General features: G+C 53.5%; 2 protein-coding genes across 2 annotated transcripts in view; both read left to right on the forward strand.

Annotated features, from left to right (window-relative positions):
• The window catches only part of zfpl1 (zinc finger protein-like 1), an 11852-nt gene extending 10581 nt beyond the window's left edge, over positions 1-1271 (forward strand). Inside the window, exon 4 of the mRNA XM_072551244.1 lies at positions 943-1271. Coding sequence (XP_072407345.1) covers positions 943-1271 — 329 coding nt within the window. The remainder of the gene's footprint in view (positions 1-942) is intronic.
• Positions 1272-2202: 931 nt separating this feature from the next.
• On the forward strand, positions 2203-15185 carry vps51 (VPS51 subunit of GARP complex). The gene is made up of 7 exons (XM_072550959.1): positions 2203-2604; positions 3927-4704; positions 6837-7049; positions 8458-8676; positions 10885-11006; positions 13045-13132; positions 14328-15185. The coding sequence occupies exons 1-7, from the start codon at positions 2312-2314 to the stop codon at positions 14586-14588; spliced, it is 1974 nt and encodes a 657-aa protein (XP_072407060.1). The 5' UTR covers positions 2203-2311; the 3' UTR covers positions 14589-15185.
• The last annotated feature ends 1149 nt before the right edge of the window (positions 15186-16334 follow it).

The raw sequence follows: 16334 nt of genomic DNA on the forward strand, positions 1-16334 counted from the left end.
TATCCATGCCCCTCATAATTTTATAAACCTCTATAAGGTCACCCCTCAGCCTCCGACACTCCAGGGAAAACAGCCCCAGCCTGTTCAGCCTCTCCCTGTAGCTCAAACCCTCCAACCCTGGCAACATCCTTGTCAATTGTTTCTGAACCCTTTCAAGTTTCACAACATCTTGACTGCAACCTGGATGGTGAGACTTCTACTGGAGTACTGTGTCCAGTTCTGGTCGCCCTGTTATAGGAGGGACGTTATTAAACTGGAGAGGGTTCAGAAGACATTTACCAGGATGCTGCTCAGACTGGAGGGTTTGAGTTACACAGAGAGGCTGGGACATTTTTCACTGGAGCGTAGGAGGTTGAGGGGTGACCTTATCGAGGTTGATAAAAGCATGAGGGGTGCAGATAAGGTGTATGACAGATTTGCTTTCCCTAGGATGGGGAATTCAAGATGAAGGGGCATATATTTAAGGCAAGAGGAGAAAGATTTTAAAAAAGACACGAGGGACAATTTATTTTTTAACACAGGTCGTGGTTTGTGTGTGGAATGAACCACTAGAGGAAGTGGGTACACTTAGAACATTTAAAAACACATTTGGTTAAGGATGTGACTAGGGAAGGGTTTGGAGGGATGTGAGCCAGGAGCAGGCAGATGGGACTAGTTTGGTTTAGGATTATGGTTGGCACGGATTGATGGGACCGAGGAGCGTGTTTCTGTGTCGTATGACTCTGCACTTCACAGGAGTTTCCCGAGCACTGAGGATGTCACCCAGACAGGGGACGAAACGTCTGCAACACAAATCCCCAGCTCGGCGAACAGAGCCACAAGGACTCTGACTCGAGAACTGGGGATGGTGTTTCAGATCAGGTGGAACTTGTGCTCTTTAAAATGCTGGACTTCAACCCTCCTGCTTTTGAACATCGTGTGCCTCGATTTATAAAAGCCCAGGCTCACCTCTGTCTCATCACTCGGCACTGTTGCCGAGAGCGGAGGCTGTTGAGCGCAGATTTGACCGAGATGTTCCGAGTGATCGAGACAAGAGCAAGTGGGGAGAAACTGTTCCCGTTGATAGGAGGATTGAGAACCCGGGGTTTCACGTAATCGGCCAAAGGAGAGATGGTGACCAAAACATGTCTTCCCACGGCGAGGTGGTTGGGAATCGGGAAAGGATCTCAGGGCGGATTGACAAGGCCAGGAGAGATGAAAGAGGTGGGACTTTAAGTCTTACAGAGCGTCGTCAGGGAAAACGATGCGTTGTCTTTTCCAGGCACCTATAAAGCTTCATCCCTGCCCGGCCATGTGCTGAGCTGGTACGCTCACTGGGCAGTGTAGAAAGCATTTGGCGAATGGCCTTTGTTGGGTCATCGCATTAAGTACAGGAACTGGGGTGTCATGTTGTTGCAGCAGCACAGGACGTTGTCAGAAATCACCCGGCACCAGGTTATAGTTGCACAGGTTTATTTCAAATTACCAGCGATCGGAGCGCTGCTCCTTCACCAGATGAAGTTAATCTGATGAAGGAGCAGTGCTCTGAACGCTCATGGTTTTAGATAAATCTGTTGGATTATAACCTGGTGTCATGTGACTTCTGACTTTGCCCAGGCCTGTCTCACCCTGTTCCATTGGTGAGCTGAAAGTGTGTTGCTGGAAAAGCGCAGCAGGTCAGGCAGCATCCAAGGAACAGGAGAATCGACGTTTCGGGCATCAGCCCTTCTTCAGGAATGGTGAGGCCAATTTTGGAATACAAGGTTCAGCTCCGGTCTCCCCGCTACAGGAAGGATGTTAAAATTGAAAGGGTTCAGAAAAGATTTACAAGTATCTTGTCGGGATTGGAGGGTTTGAGCTATAGGGAGAGGCTGAATAGGTTGGTGCTGTTTTTGCTGGAGGGCCAGAGGCTGAGGGGAAAACCTTTATAGAGGTTTATAAAATCATGAGGGACATGGATAGGGTGAATAGACAAAAGTCTTTTCCCCGGGGTAGGGGAGTCCAAAACTAAAGGGCATAGGTTTAAGGTGAGAGGGGAAAGATATAAAAGGGACCTGAGGGGCAACTTTTTCACACACAGGGTGGTACGTGTGTGGAACGGGCTGCCAGAGGAAGTGGTGGAGGCTGGTACAATGACAACATTTAAAAGGCATCTGGATGGGGATATGAATAGGAAGGGTTTGGGGGAATATGGGCCAAGTGCTGGCAAATGCGACTAGATTAGGTTAGGATATCTGGTCAACATGGACAAGTTGGACCGAAGGGTCTGAAAGTAAAAAAAACCTGCTGGCGATCACGACGGGTCAGTGGAGACAGAGCAAGCAAATGATTCATGTCTGAACGGCTGTTCATCAGGGCCGGACTGAAAGGTCTGTTTCCGTGCTGTATGCCTCTCTGCCTTTCAGGTGTGCACACGTTACTGAGGAAGCTGCAGTTCCTGTTTGAGCTGCCAGCCCGGCTGAACAAGTGCATCGAGCTCGAGGCATATGGCCAGGCTGTGAGGTATTACAGCAAGGCCCGCTCGGTGCTGCACCAGTACCAGCACATGGCGTCTTTCCACGGCATCCAGAACGACTGCCAGAAGATCATGTCTGACTTGGCACAGAAACTCCGGGAGAAGTTCAGGTAACACTCTCTCCGGCCTCGGTTGCCCGGCTGCTGCGTTTGCGTCAGATCCTGCCTGCCTGCTTCTCTGTCACCCACTGACCTCTGACATTTCTCTGTAGCCCATTTCGTGCTTTCGCTCTCTCTCTCTCTCTGTCTCTTTATTCCTTCTCCTATCTCACCTTCACCTATTTGCCTCTGCCCCAAACTTTGGGCGGTACGGTGTCTCAGTGGTTAGCATTGATGCCTCTCAGCACCAGGGACACGGGTTCGATTTCAGTCTCAGGCATCTGTCTGTGTGGAGTCTGCACATTCTCCCCCCGTGTCTCCGTGCGGTTTCCTCCGGGTGCTCCGGTTTCCTCCCACAGTCCGAAGATGTGTAGGTTAGGGTGGATTGGTCGCGCTAAATTGTCCCATAGTGCCCAGGGATGTGCAGGTTAGGGTGGATTGGCCGTGCTAAATTGTCCCATAGTGCCCAGGGATGTGCAGGTTAGGGTGGATTGGCTGTGCTAAATTGTCCCATAGTGTCCAGGGATGTACAGGTTAGGGTGGATTGGCCGTGCTAAATTGTCCCATAGTGCCCAGGGATGTGCAGGTTAGGGTGGATTGGCCGTGCTAAATTGTCCCATAGTGTCCCAGGGATGTGCAGGTTAGGGTGGATTGGCCGTGCTAAATTGTCCCATAGTGCCCAGGGATGTGCAGGTTAGGGTGGATTGGCCGTGCTAAATTGTCCCATAGTGCCCAGGGATGTGCAGGTTAGGGTGGATTGGCCGTGCTAAATTGTCCCATAGTGTCCAGGGATGTGCAGGTTAGGGTGGATTGGCCGTGCTAAATTGTCCCATAGTGCCCAGGGATGTGCAGGTTAGGGTGGATTGGCCGTGCTAAATTGTCCCATAGTGCCCAGGGATGTACAGGTTAGGGTGGATTGGCCGTGCTATATTGTCCCATAGTGCCCAGGGATGTACAGGTAGGGTGGATTGGCCCGCTGCCCATTCTTCTCAGTGACCGAGTTTGAGACTGTCCATTCAGCTGCCGCTCCCTCACCCTTTACCCAGTCTCACAGGTCTGAGGCTGTGTCTTTCAAACGGTCTCTCACATTCCCTCCCCCCAGGGCGAGAGTGAGGGTGTGCATGCGAGCGTGGGTGAGGGCATGTGCGTGGGTCCACTGTCGGGGTGTGTGCGTGTGTCCTGGAGTGAGGGTGAGTGCGCGTGCGGCAGTGAGCATGTGTGAGTAAGTCTATGTGTGCGTGCGGGAGTGGGTGTGAGTGTTGAGTGTGAGAGTGGAGTACACGAGCACCTAATTGCCAGCGGAGAGCTGCGCCTGTGTGTTGTTTCTGCTGCAGAGACACCGGCTCGAGCGCCAAGGAGCTGGCGGAGTGTGTGGAGCTGTTACTGCAGTTGGGTGAGCCGGCGGAGGAGCTGTGCGATGAGTTCCTAGCCCACGCCCGCTCCCGGCTGGAGGAGGACCTGTCGGCGCTGGAGGCTGAGCTGGGTCAGCAGCCGGGCCCCCTCCCTGCGTCCTCGCCTCCCCTCTCCGACATCCTGGAGTTCACCGACAAGGGCTGCAACGGCTTTGTGGGGGACACCTGCCTTGTCATCGCCTCCTACCAGGACCTGTTCGTCCACCGGCCGGCGGCCGGAGGCCTGGTCAGCTCGGACGTGGCGCGAATGGCCGGCGCCAAGCTGGTGGAGTTTGTCGACGGGCTGATGGGCCGTTACTTCGGCCTAGTGGAGCGCCGCATCCGGGCGGAGAAAGGGGTGGGGGACAGCTCGCTGCTGGTGCGCGGTCTGGACCGCTTCCACCGGCGCCTGCAGGCCGTGGTCAAGCTGCTGCCCGGCTCGAGGACGGCAGCCGCCGAGGGGACAGAGATCGTGGTGCGCGCTGCCCAGGAGAGGCTCCGCCAGTACCTGCAGGCCCTGCAGAGCTTCTACGCTGACTGCCTGACTGACGTGCGCCAGTCGCTGGCCGCCCCACGGCTCCTGGGCAAGGACGGCGCCAACTTGGCTGAGCTCCTGGCCTCTGTCTCCGCCTCCATCCTCAACCAGGTCAAGTCGGTGCTGGCCTACGTCCACCTGTTCACCGCCAAGGACGTCACCTTCTCCAGCAAGGCCTACTTCAAGGTGAGCTGGGGCCCAGCTCCTTTAACCCTCACCCTCCCTCATCCACCCTCCGACCCTCATTCTCCCCTCGGCCCTCTCTCTCTCACCCTCAAGCCCCCCCGCTCCCCTCACCATCACGCCCCCCCCTTCCCCTCGCCCTCACTCCCCCCCCCATCCCCTCGCCCTCACTCCCCCCCCATCCCCTCGCCCTCACTCCCCCCCCATCCCCTCGCCCTCACTCCCCCCCCCATCCCCTCGCCCTCACTCCCCCCCCATCCCCTCGCCCTCACTCCCCCCCCATCCCCTCGCCCTCACTCCCCCCCCATCCCCTCGCCCTCACTCCCCCCCCATCCCCTCGCCCTCGCTCCCCCCCCCATCCCCTCGCCCTCGCTCCCCCCCATCCCCTCGCCCTCGCACCCCCACCCCGCTCCCCTCGCCATCACGCAATCCACTCCCCTCCGCCCTCACTCCCCCCTTCCTCTTGCTCCCACTCCCCTCGCCGTCGCGCCCCCCCCCCCCCCCCCCCCCCCCACTCCATATGCTGTCCTCCTCAAAAGCTCCCTCCCACATTAATGCTGTTAGAAAAAATAGATAAGTGGGACACGGATGTCATTGGGTTGGCCAACATTTTATGGCCATCCCTAAGTGGTTCCACTTACCACCAGGAGAATCACTAACTTTCTTGGGATGTAAGTGACCCACAATGCTCTTGGGGAGAGATTCCAGGATTCTGACCCAGCGGCACTGAAGGAACGGCTGATATATTCCCAAATCGGGATGGGACGTGGTTCGGAGGGGAATGTGTTGGGGGAGGGGGACGTACCCGTGTATCTGCTGCAATGGATGTTCAGTCGGCTGATATCAGGGATGGCAGGAATATCCCACAGGGAGGGATTAGTTCAGCTCAGGCCTGTAATTGCTGGAGTCGAAATAAACGAGAGGGGGAGTCTGACAGAAATATATAAAACGAGAACGGGCTGGACAAGCTAAGTGCGGCGAGAGTGTTTGCCCTGGTTGGGGGAATGCAGTATCAGGCTTTGGGGTAGACCATTTTAGGATTGATGTGAGGCAACAGTTATTCAGTGGTCAGCCTGAAGAATCCTGTCTGACCTGTGGAGGCCGAATCAGCACAGGGGCTCAGTGGTAAGCCTCTCCATGCCAGGTACGATCCCACCCTCAGGGGCGACTGTCTGGGTGAAGTCTGCACATTCTCCCTGTGTCTGTGTGGGGTTTCCTTCGGGTGTCCCAGTTACCTCCCGCAGTTCAAAGGTGTGCAGGTTAGGGTGGATTGGCCGTGCTGAATTGTCCCATAGTGCCCAGGGATGTGCAGGTGAGGGTGGATTGGCCGTGTTAAATTGTCCCATAGTGTCCAGGGATGTGTAGGTTAGGGTGGATTGGCCGTGCTAAATTGTCCCATAGTGTCCAGGAATGTGCAGGTGAGGGTGGATTGGCCGTGCTAAATTGTCCCATAGTGTCCACACCCTCCACAGAGCATCCCATTCAGACCTTAACCCATCCTATCCCTGTAGTCCCACATTTCCCACTGCCAATCCACCCTAACCTGCACATCCCTGGGCACTATGGGACAATTTAGCACAGCCAATCCACCCTAACCTACACATCCCTGGACACTATGGGACAATTTAGCACGGCCAATCCACCCTAACCTGCACATCCCTGGGCACTATGGGACAATTTAGCACGGCCAATCCACCCTAACCTGCACATCCCTGGGCACTATGGGACAATTTAGCAAGGCCAATCCACCCTAACCTGCACATCTTTGGACTGTGGGGAGGAAACCCCATGCAGACATGGGGAGAATGTGAAAACTCTACGCTGTCGCCTGCGGTTGGAATCGAACCCGGGTCCCTGGTGTTGTGAGGCAGCAGTGCTAACCACTGAGCCACTTTGCTGCCCTAATGTGATAACATTTAAGAGGTATTTGGACAGATACATGAATAGGCAGGGAGACGTAGAGGCAACAGGAGTCTCGTTTGGAAAGACATCATGTATCACAGCAGGCATAGTGGGCCGAAGGGCCTGTTCCTGAGCTGTTCTTTGAGAGCAGTTCCTCCTTGTTCTACCTTGACGGTGCTGTTCTGAGTGTGGTTGCTGTTGCTTCCTGCTGACTGGCCTGTCTGCTTCAACAGGGGGAGTTCTGCAGCCAGGGCGTCCGCGAGGGGCTCATCGTCAGCTTCATCAGGTACATGTGCCACACGGCACGCCAGTTCTGTGAGACGGTGGGTGAGAAGGGCGCCACGCCCCCAGGCCTGCTCCTGCTGCTGTCCCGCCTCTGCCTGGACTACGAGATGTCCACCATCAGCTACATCCTGACCCTGACCGACGAGCAGTTTCTGGGGCAGGTGAGTGACCGGCCGGTGCCATCAGCGACACATTCACTCGCACACCCCTGGGCAGCGGTGCCTGTACCTGGCTCCTGATGAGCATCGGAGGGGTGGGACCGCATGGGGTTTGGAACTGGAGCTAGATATTTGAAGAGTCCTATGACGTGGAAGCATAGCTTTTTTATAAACAGTTTCTAATCGCTTTCACGTCTCAACATGACGATGCCAAAAACACTTTTCAAAAAAGATAACGAATTATTCACGGAAAGAACTCTTGCAGAACAAGAGTTCACTTTCTAAGACTCTTACTGCAGCAAACAGACAATTCAAAATAGACCAAACATTATTTAATTTGCGAGTGATGCTCATTCAGTCGTCGGCGGTCCCTCACAGACGAGGATGACTCTCTCCCGCACTCAGGGTGAGTCCATAGGCGGCTGTACAGACCGAGGGGGCTACCACAGGCTCTGTTACACTTGGGGCAGAAGGTGGTCGCGGGAAGGGGTGGGTGGGCCGTTGGCATGGCAGTGCACCCCTTACGCTGTTTCTGTCCAGCTTCTGCTCTCTCCCTGACAGAAAGTCTCCGAGGAGCTCGACGCCTTCCGGATGCTGCACCCCCACTTTGGACAGTCTTGGGCCAGTGATTCCCAGGTGTCCGTGGGAATGTTGCACTTCCCCGGTGAGGCCTTTGAGGGTATCCCTGAAGCACCACCTCTCTCCCACCCTGGAGCCGTTTCGGAGCTGGGGATAGGGCACCTGCTTGGGGAGTGTTGTGTCGGGCATGTGGACGACATGCCCAGCCCCATCACAGCCGATCAGGGTGGGGGGTGTTCAGTGCCTCGATGTTGGGGGTATTGACCTGGTTGAGGACACTGGTATTGGTCTGTCTGTCTTCCTCAGCAGAGATACATCTCCATCAACTAATGAACACATTTGTGGTACTTTATTTTTACATTGTGCCATCTTACAGTCATAGATTGATAGAGATATACTGCACGGAAACAGGCCCTTTGGCCAAAGCAAGTTTCCTAAATGGAACCAATGCTATTTTCCTGCGTTTGGTCCATATCCCTGTAAACCTTTCCTATCCATGTCGTCCAAATGGCTTTTAAAGTTTAGATATGCAGGCTTGGAGATTCAAGTTAGTAATAGACATCCACTGTGACCAGTTATTCTTTGAAACTTAAGAGAATATAATCAAGTCCAATTCTCCTCACGGACCAACCCCCCTCACCCCAGGGATTATGCCCACTCTGAATCCTATGGTCTGCTCAAAGTGCTGCAGCTACTGTCATTGATAGAACCACATTTGGGAGGAGTTTGGGTTCCAATAGGGCTGCAAAAGCCAGCTCCAGTCTCCCTGCGCCTCGCGTGGCCCAGGCTCTGCCGTGCTGAAGGTGTGCCGTTGTTTTGATTCCCTCGCCAGGACCATTCCCCGGTGACCCTGGTGACGGTGCTGTGCGCCGACGCACGGGAGGCTGCTCAGAAGCTGCTGAACCACTACGTGAAGGTGCAGGGCCTGAACGTGTCGCAGATGCTGCGCAAGAGCGTGGAGACCCGGGACTGGCTCAACACCATCGAGCCGCGCAACGTGCGTGCCGTGATGAAGAGGGTGGTGGAGGACATCACCTCCATCGACGTGCAGGTCAGGAGGCTGAGGGCGACTGGGGGAGTGCAAGGGGGTATCCAGGTTAGAGCGAGGTGGGCGGGGGGGAGATTGGTCAGTATGGGTCGTTCTGCTATAACGCAACAGTTGTGTTTCTCTGTCACCTCGCACGAGAGAAAATCTCACTGTGGAAAATCGCTATACCTGTTCATTAGAATGTCCGCGTTATCCAAACAGCACCCACAATGTGTCAATCGCGTTGTAGCCAATTTGCGCTGACATAACGCACGTCATGCCGTACCGACCTGTATTTCTGCTCCTGATGCCGGTGGGAATTGGGTTTTGGAGAGGAATGTGGGAAACTAGCCAGGCTTCCTGATTTGGTGGCGGTGCTCAGTTGGCTGGACAGCTGTAACGCCAGCAGGATGGGTTCAGCTCTTGCTCAGGCTGAGGTTACAGTGAAGTTCCCACCTTCTTAACCTCTTTCCACCTCATCTGAGGCGTTCTGACCCTCGGATTAAAGTCGCTACCCCGGTCACCTCTCCCTCTGTCTCCAAGAGAAACAGCCCTGTGGCCCTCTGGGATTATAGTGGTGTTCCCTTTACCCACTCCTGACCACTGCCATTCAGTTCCCGGCTGCAGGTCAAAAAGAACTTCACTGATATTCCCCCTTCACCCATCGCTCCTCAAATCTAACAGCACTGTTGGCAGAGACTGGAGGATCCTTAACTCAAATACCAGGACATTGTGGAAATGTCTCCGAACAGGATCCAGCAGGAAGTGCTGTGATGCCTGCTTTGGTGTAGGGACGTAGAGCAATACAGCACGGGGACAGACCCTCTGCCCAACCAGTCTATGCCGACCATAATCCCAAACTAAACTAGTCCCACCTGCCTGCTCCCGGCCCATATCCCTCCAAACCCTTTCCTATTCATGTCCTTATCCAAATGTCTTTTAAAAATTGTAACTCTACCCGCATCTCGGAAGTTCATTCCACACACGAACCACCCTCTGTGTTTAAAAAAAAAAGGTTGCACCTAATGTCCTTTTCAAATCTCTCTCCTTTCACCTTAAAAACGGGCCCCTCGTTTTGAATTCCCCAGCCTAGGGGGGAAAGACGTTTGCCATTCATCTTACCTCTGTTCCTCCTGATTTTATAAAACCTCTAAGTTCACCCCTCAACCTCTTCTGGTCGAGTGAAAGAAGTCCCAACCTTTCGGATCTACTTTTATATCTCAAACCCTCCAATCCTGGCAACATCCCGGTAAGTATTTTCTGACCCCTCTCCAGTTTAATCATGTCCTTCCTGTAGCAGGGCACCCAGACCTGGACACAGTACTCCAGACGAGGCCTCACCAATGTCCTGGACAGTTTCGATATGACATCCCAAATCTGATACTCAAAGGTCTGAGCGATGAAAGCATGTGTGCTAAACGTCGTCTTAACTTCAAAGAACGATGTACCTGAACCCTGAGGTCTCTGTTTTACGACACTACCCAGGGCCCTACCATTAATTGTAAATGTCCTGTGTGTTTTACCAAAATTCAATACCTTGCATTTATCCAACTTATCCATCTGCCGATCCTTGGTCCTTTTTTTAATTCATATGTGGGATGTGAGTGTCACTGGCTGGGCCAGCATTTATTGCCCTAATTGCCCCGTGAGAAGGTGGGGCTGGGCTGCTTTCTGGAACTGCTGGAGTCCACGTGCTGTGGGTTGACCCCCCAGTGACATCAGGGAGGGAGTTCCTGCATTTGGACCCAGTGACAATGAACGAACAGCGATTATATTCCTGAGACAAGATGGTGGGTGGCTCGGAGGGGGGTGGTGGGGGACTTGGAAGGTGATGGTATTCCCATGTCTCTGTCAAGTTTGGGACTATAGTTTAATGTTATCCTTGGAGCATGTGTATTGGGGGGGGGGGGCACTGAGTATTGGTGAAGTCAAGATTAGGGAGGGGGTGTGGGTGGGGGTGTGTGTGTGGGTCTGTGAGGGTTTTGTGGGGGTGGGTGGGGGGTCTGTGTGGGTGGGTGGGTGGGGGGTTTTTCGGGAAGGGTGAGGGGTTTGTGTGGATCAGTGTGTGTGGGTGGTTGGGGGATTTGTGTGGGTCTGTGTGTTTGGGGGGGCGTGGGTGGAGTGTTTGTGTGTGTGTGTGTGTGTGTGTGTGTGGAGTGGGGGTTGTGTGGGTGTGACGCAGGAATGCAGGGTTTGACCCGGTGTGTCAATGCTGTCCTTTGCTCCTTGTAGGTCGGCCTGTTGTATGAGGAGGGAGTGAGGAAGGCACACAGCAGCGACTCGAGTAAGAGAACCTTCTCAGTGTACAGCAGCTCCCGTCAGCAGGCACGCTACGCCCCAAGCTACACACCCAGGTAACTGTCGCGTGATGGAACGGGGAGTGAGTGACAGCAAACTTAACATATGTCCCTGTACTGTGCCTTTACAATCATAGAATCTCGACGGTGTGGAAACAGGCCCTTTGGCCTATCAGGTCTACACTGACCCTCTGAGTAACCCATCCAGACCCATTCCCCTATTACTGTACTCCTGACTAATCCACCCTAACCTGCACATCCCTGGGCACTATGGGACAATTGAGCACGGCCAATCCACCCTAACCTGCACATCTTTGGACTGTGGGAGGAAACTGGAGCACCTGGAGGAAACCCCACGCAGACACTGGGAGAACGTGCAAACTAGACACAGTCGCTTGAGGCTGGAATCGAACCCGGGGCCCTGGTGCCGTGAGGCAGCAGTGCTAACCACTAAGCCACTAGGCCGCAGTACGATGTATTCAGTCCTGATTGTCTTGTCACAATGGAGGCGAAACATCCCCTTCACACAGGCAGTCGGTACACAGTTTTGGGTTCTCCCTGGGACTTTTTTTAAAAGTGAGACAAAAGAATCACGAGTGATTCACAAAGACCCCGAAGGACTTTGGCCTTGCTTTCAGATGGTTGCTGGGATTTGCTAGCTGCTCGAGCTAGACACTTCAGTTCTTTGTTACTGGAGTGAAGCCTTAAACAGAAGGGTTTCCCCTTAGGAAGCTGAAGAGGTGGATTGTTTTATTCTGTGTTTCTGTCTGCTGGACTGGAGTGACACAGCACATCAGAATAAAAACTGTTTTACCGAGTCATGGAGTTGGACAGCATGGAAACAGACCCTTCGCTCCAACTCGTCCATGCTGGCCAGATAGCCTAAATTAATCTGGTCCCATTTGCCAGCACTTGGCCCATATCCCTCCAAACCCTTCCTATTCCTGTCCCCATCCAGATTCCTTTTAAATGTTGTCATTGTACCAGCCTCCACCACTTCCTCTGGCAGCTCATTCCACACACGCACCACCCTCTGGGTGAAAACGTTGCCCCTTGGGTCCCTTTTAAATCTTTCCCCGTAAATCTATACCTCCTAGTTTTGGACTCCTCTACCCCGGGAAAAAGACTTTGCCTATTTACCCTATCCATGCCCCTCATGATTTTATAAACCTCTATAAGGTCACCCCTCAGCCTCTGACACTCCAGGGAAAACAGCCCCAGTCTGTTCAGCCTCTCCCTGTAGCTCAAGCCCTCCAACCCTGGCAACATCCTTGTAAATCTTTTCTGAATCCTTTCAAGTTTCACAGCATCCTTCCTGCTGCAGGGAGACTGGAATTGTATGCTGAATTGTATTTGCCAAAAGGGGATGTTTTAGGATGATGCCTGTATTGGAACAGTTGATGGTTGGTGGGTAACTCATACACTACCTTATGAAGTATTTCACGAGCATAAAGTTATGCCAAATTATCTTTTTGTTGTATTTTAACTGCGGCGTAAGAATAAAATGTTTTGAGTAAGGTTAGTTGTAAACAAATCGATTCATATCTGGAACACACTTCCCTTTGGAAACGGCACAGTGGCTCAGTGGTTAGCACTGCTGCCTCACAGCACCAGGGTCCCAGGTTCGATTCCAGCCTCGGACGACTGTCTGTGTGGAGTTTGCACGTTCTCCCTGTGTCTGCGTGGGTTTCCTCTGGGTGCTCCGGTTTCCTCCCACAGTCCAAAGATGTGCAAGTCGGGTGAATTGGTCAGGGTGAATTGGTCGTGCTAAATTGCCCGTGGTGTTAGGTGCATTAGGGTCTGGGTGGGTTACTCTTCGGAGGGTCGGCGTGGACTGGTTGGGCCGAAGGGCCTGTTTCCGCACTGTAGGGAATCTAATCTAAAAAAAATATAGAAGTGAGAGGGTCTGGGCTGTCTCCGTCACATACTTTGGGGGTTCTGCTGTGGGCCGTAACACAGATCTCCAGCTGCTGAACTCTATCCCTGCCCTGGCCTCCCTGTGCAGTTTTTACCCCCTTGCTTGTCGTCTGTCTCTGGGTTGATGCCCGGTTTGTCACGAGCCCATTCAGCTTCTGTTATGTCTTTGCCGCTGCAGCGCTCCGATGGACACCAACCTCCTGAGTAACATCCAGAAGCTCTTCTCCGAGCGGATAGACATCTTCAGCCCCGTCGAGTTCAACAAGGTGAGTGCCCCTTCTCTCCTCCTGCCTTGCTCATTGTTTGCAGGTCATTCCCATCCCCACCCGCCTGCCTGCCCTGAGTTTAGTCTGACCCAGTGAGACCCCTGCCCCCCCCCCCTGTCATCTTTGGGCAAAAGCCCCGTGAGGAGCAGGAGTGGGTCACTCAGCCCCTCGGGCCTGCTACACCCTTCTCTTACATTGTGTCTGATCTCGGTGCAGCGCCAAGTCCACCACCTTTTTGTTCTCGCAAGGATTTATTCTCCCTGCCTTCCTCTCCTACCCCTCGACTGAATTTCCTCCAGACCATTTCCAAGCTTCTCCTCTCATTCTCGGCACCCTCCCTCCCCCCGTCTCCAAAAGGGGGTTTGCCTCCATCTCCCAGCTCCTCCAACAGCTTCTGGGCCGCCTGCAAACCTCTCTCTCTCAGTAAATCCCACATCCATTCCGTGCAGTGCCATCACTCGTAACTTTCCTGCGATTGTATTTAAATCGTTCTGTGGCCTTGCCACTTTCCCGTCTCCGCAACTTCCTCAACCCCCCACCCCCAGCTCCCAAACTCCTGCAGGATGATTGCTGGCTTCTCATGCTGGGCGCTGGAACAAACCCCAATTTCCAAACCCTTGTCTTTGGTGGCTGACTGGGCTGCTCAGCTCAGGAATTTCCACAGGAAACCATTTTGTGTTATCTCTCGCTCTTTCTCGTGCGCGCTCTCTCTCACTATCTTGCGTTGTCTTGCACTGTCTCACACGTTCTTTCTCTCTCTCTCTCTCTCTCTCGCTGTCTCTTGCTCTCTCTCTCTCTTTATCTCTTGTGCTCGCTATCGCTCTCTCTCTCTTTACAAGATCTGATCTTTTTCCCCAGGATTTTGGTCACCCATGCCAACATCTCTAACTTCACTCATGGCCGTGATAAATTGCGGTGTACTGTCCAGGGATGTGCAGGCTGGGTGGATTAGCCGTGGGAAATGCAGAGTTGCAGTGTTGGGATAGTGGGGGGGCTGGATTTGGGTTGCACGCTCTTTGGAGGGTTGGTGTTGACCCGATGGGCTGAATGGCCTGCTTCCACACTGTACAATCCCCTTAAGTGGGCAGAAACCTGCCTGGTGGAAACCGACAGGGGGATTGTAATGAACTGAGTGCAGTCCTCACTGAGTTCTCTTCCTCTCTCCCTCTCTTTTCCCCCCCCCCCCCAACTGCAGGTCTCCGTGCTGACAGGGATCATCAAGATCAGCCTGAAGACCTTCCTGGAGTGCGTGCGGCTGCGCTCGTTTGGCCGCTACGGGCTGCAGCAGATCCAGGTGGACTGCCAGTACCTGCAGCTCTACCTGTGGCGCTTTGTCTCCGACGAGAACCTGGTGCACTTCCTGCTGGATGAGATCGTCGCCAGCACCGCCCACCGCTGCCTGGACCCCGTCACCATGGAGCAGAGCGTCATCGAGGTCATATGCGAGAGGGGCTGACTGGGGCAGGGGGAGCGGGGAGGGGGGGCGGACCTTCCCCCCCCTCAGCTCGCGCATCGATCCCCTGGGCGAGCATGTCGGTCTGGGACAGACCTGCGCCAGAAGGAGTCGGACGTTGCTTCGGTCCACTTCCTCGCCCCTTGCCCGACTTAGATAAGGGGAGCAGGAGTGCGTCAGTCCCCACTGGGGCGATTCCACGAATTCTACTTCTGAATTCTGTTTGTCTCGTTTAACTGTGCGCTGCCCTTTGTCTGTCAGTTTCATTTTCTCCAACCCTATCACTTGATTTCCTCTGCACCCAGAGTTATATTGATCTTGGTTTGACTGTACTGGAGAGGCTGGGTGTCTGCACTCACCCTCGCTCTCTCGAGCATCTCCTTTACAGTGTCCAGGTTCAGAGTCTGTCGCTGCTGGAGCTTGTCTGATTAGCTTCAGTCTGTGCTGAGAGTTGTCGTGCAGCTCACTGTCCCTCCAGCGGCTTTGTAAATTTCTTCCATGGTGCGTTTAAAAACTTGCAAATAAATACATAATATATTTATTCAGTATGGTGGGGAATTAAATTACACGTGCGTTGGAATAAAATCTTTGCCTTGTGAACACGGCTCGTTGTGGATTTGTGATTTTAAAGTCTGGTATTTCCTGCAGCGTTGTCCACTTGTTAAAAAAGACAGCAAAAGACTTTGAGAGATTTTACATGGGGTTTACTCGCATATCTGGAATTTAGAACAAAACTAGTTTCCTTCTGGACCCCGCAGTGTCACAGGGTCAGTGCTGAGGGAGCTTCGCACTGTCGGAGGGTCAGTGCTGAGGGAGAGCCGCACTGTCGGAGGGTCAGTGCTGAGGGAGAGCCGCACTGTCGGAGGGTCAGTGCTGAGGGAGTGCCACACTGTCACAGAGTCAGTGCTGAGGGAGAGCCGCCCTGTCACAGGGTCAGTGCTGAGGGAGTGCCGCCCTGTCACAGGGTCAGTGCTGAGGGAGTGCCGCACTGTCGGAGGGTCAGTACTGAGGGAGTGCCGCACTGTCGGAGGGTCAGTACTGAGGGAGTGTCGTAAGGGTTATACTGATATTGGAACACAATTCAAGAGTAAGGCGGTAGTAATGTAACTGGAATTGCAATCCAGAATCCCAGGCTAATGCTGTGGGGGTCATGACTTCAAATCCCACCACAGTATTTTTAAAACTCAATGAATAAGTCTAAAGGATTATGCTGTCGCTCAGAAATGCAGAACTTGGAAATGTTGGTGAAACAGACGCATTGGAGAAACTTTTCAACTTGCATCCATCAGGACCAACACAAGAATGCCAAAGTTCAGGGGGTCACAACAATTTACACCACGTGAGAGTGAGGATGCTGATGGTGTCACATCTCACTGGGGTGGCATGCTGGAAATTAAGCCCTGCCGCTCCCTGCGTCGTCATAAAGATTTGGTGAAAGAATGCAGTCTTCCACAGTTTACCTGTTTTTCAGACTTGGGTTGACTTCCTTGCAAGAGAGACAGAGCAAGAGGGAGGTGGGTTATTGGGAGAAGGGGGAAGCAGTCTTATTTAGGGTAGGGGGTTACCTGGGGAAGGAGGGGGGTGGGTTATTTGAGGGCAGAAGGTTATCTGGGGAAGGGAGCTGAGGTCTTTGGGGGCAAAGGGGAATGGGTTATTTGGGGCGGGGGTTAATGGGTTATTTGGGACAGTGGAGGTAATTTGAGGCGATGGGTTGTTTGGGGGATGGGGCAATGGGTTCTCTGGGAAATG

Source organism: Chiloscyllium punctatum, chromosome 31, assembly GCF_047496795.1.
Source record: "Chiloscyllium punctatum isolate Juve2018m chromosome 31, sChiPun1.3, whole genome shotgun sequence".
Classification (NCBI taxonomy): Eukaryota; Metazoa; Chordata; class Chondrichthyes; order Orectolobiformes; family Hemiscylliidae; genus Chiloscyllium; species Chiloscyllium punctatum.

Bases quoted from the DNA above. Each gene is read 5' to 3' on its own strand.
- vps51 (XM_072550959.1), top strand. From the start codon at position 2,312: ATGTCTGAACGGCTGTTCATCAGGGCCGGACTGAAAGGTCTGTTTCCG. The intron at 7,050-8,457 runs GTGAGTGACCGG...TTCCCTCGCCAG, and splicing joins ACGAGCAGTTTCTGGGGCAG to GACCATTCCCCGGTGACCCT. The intron at 11,007-13,044 runs GTAACTGTCGCG...TTGCCGCTGCAG, and splicing joins GCCCCAAGCTACACACCCAG to CGCTCCGATGGACACCAACC.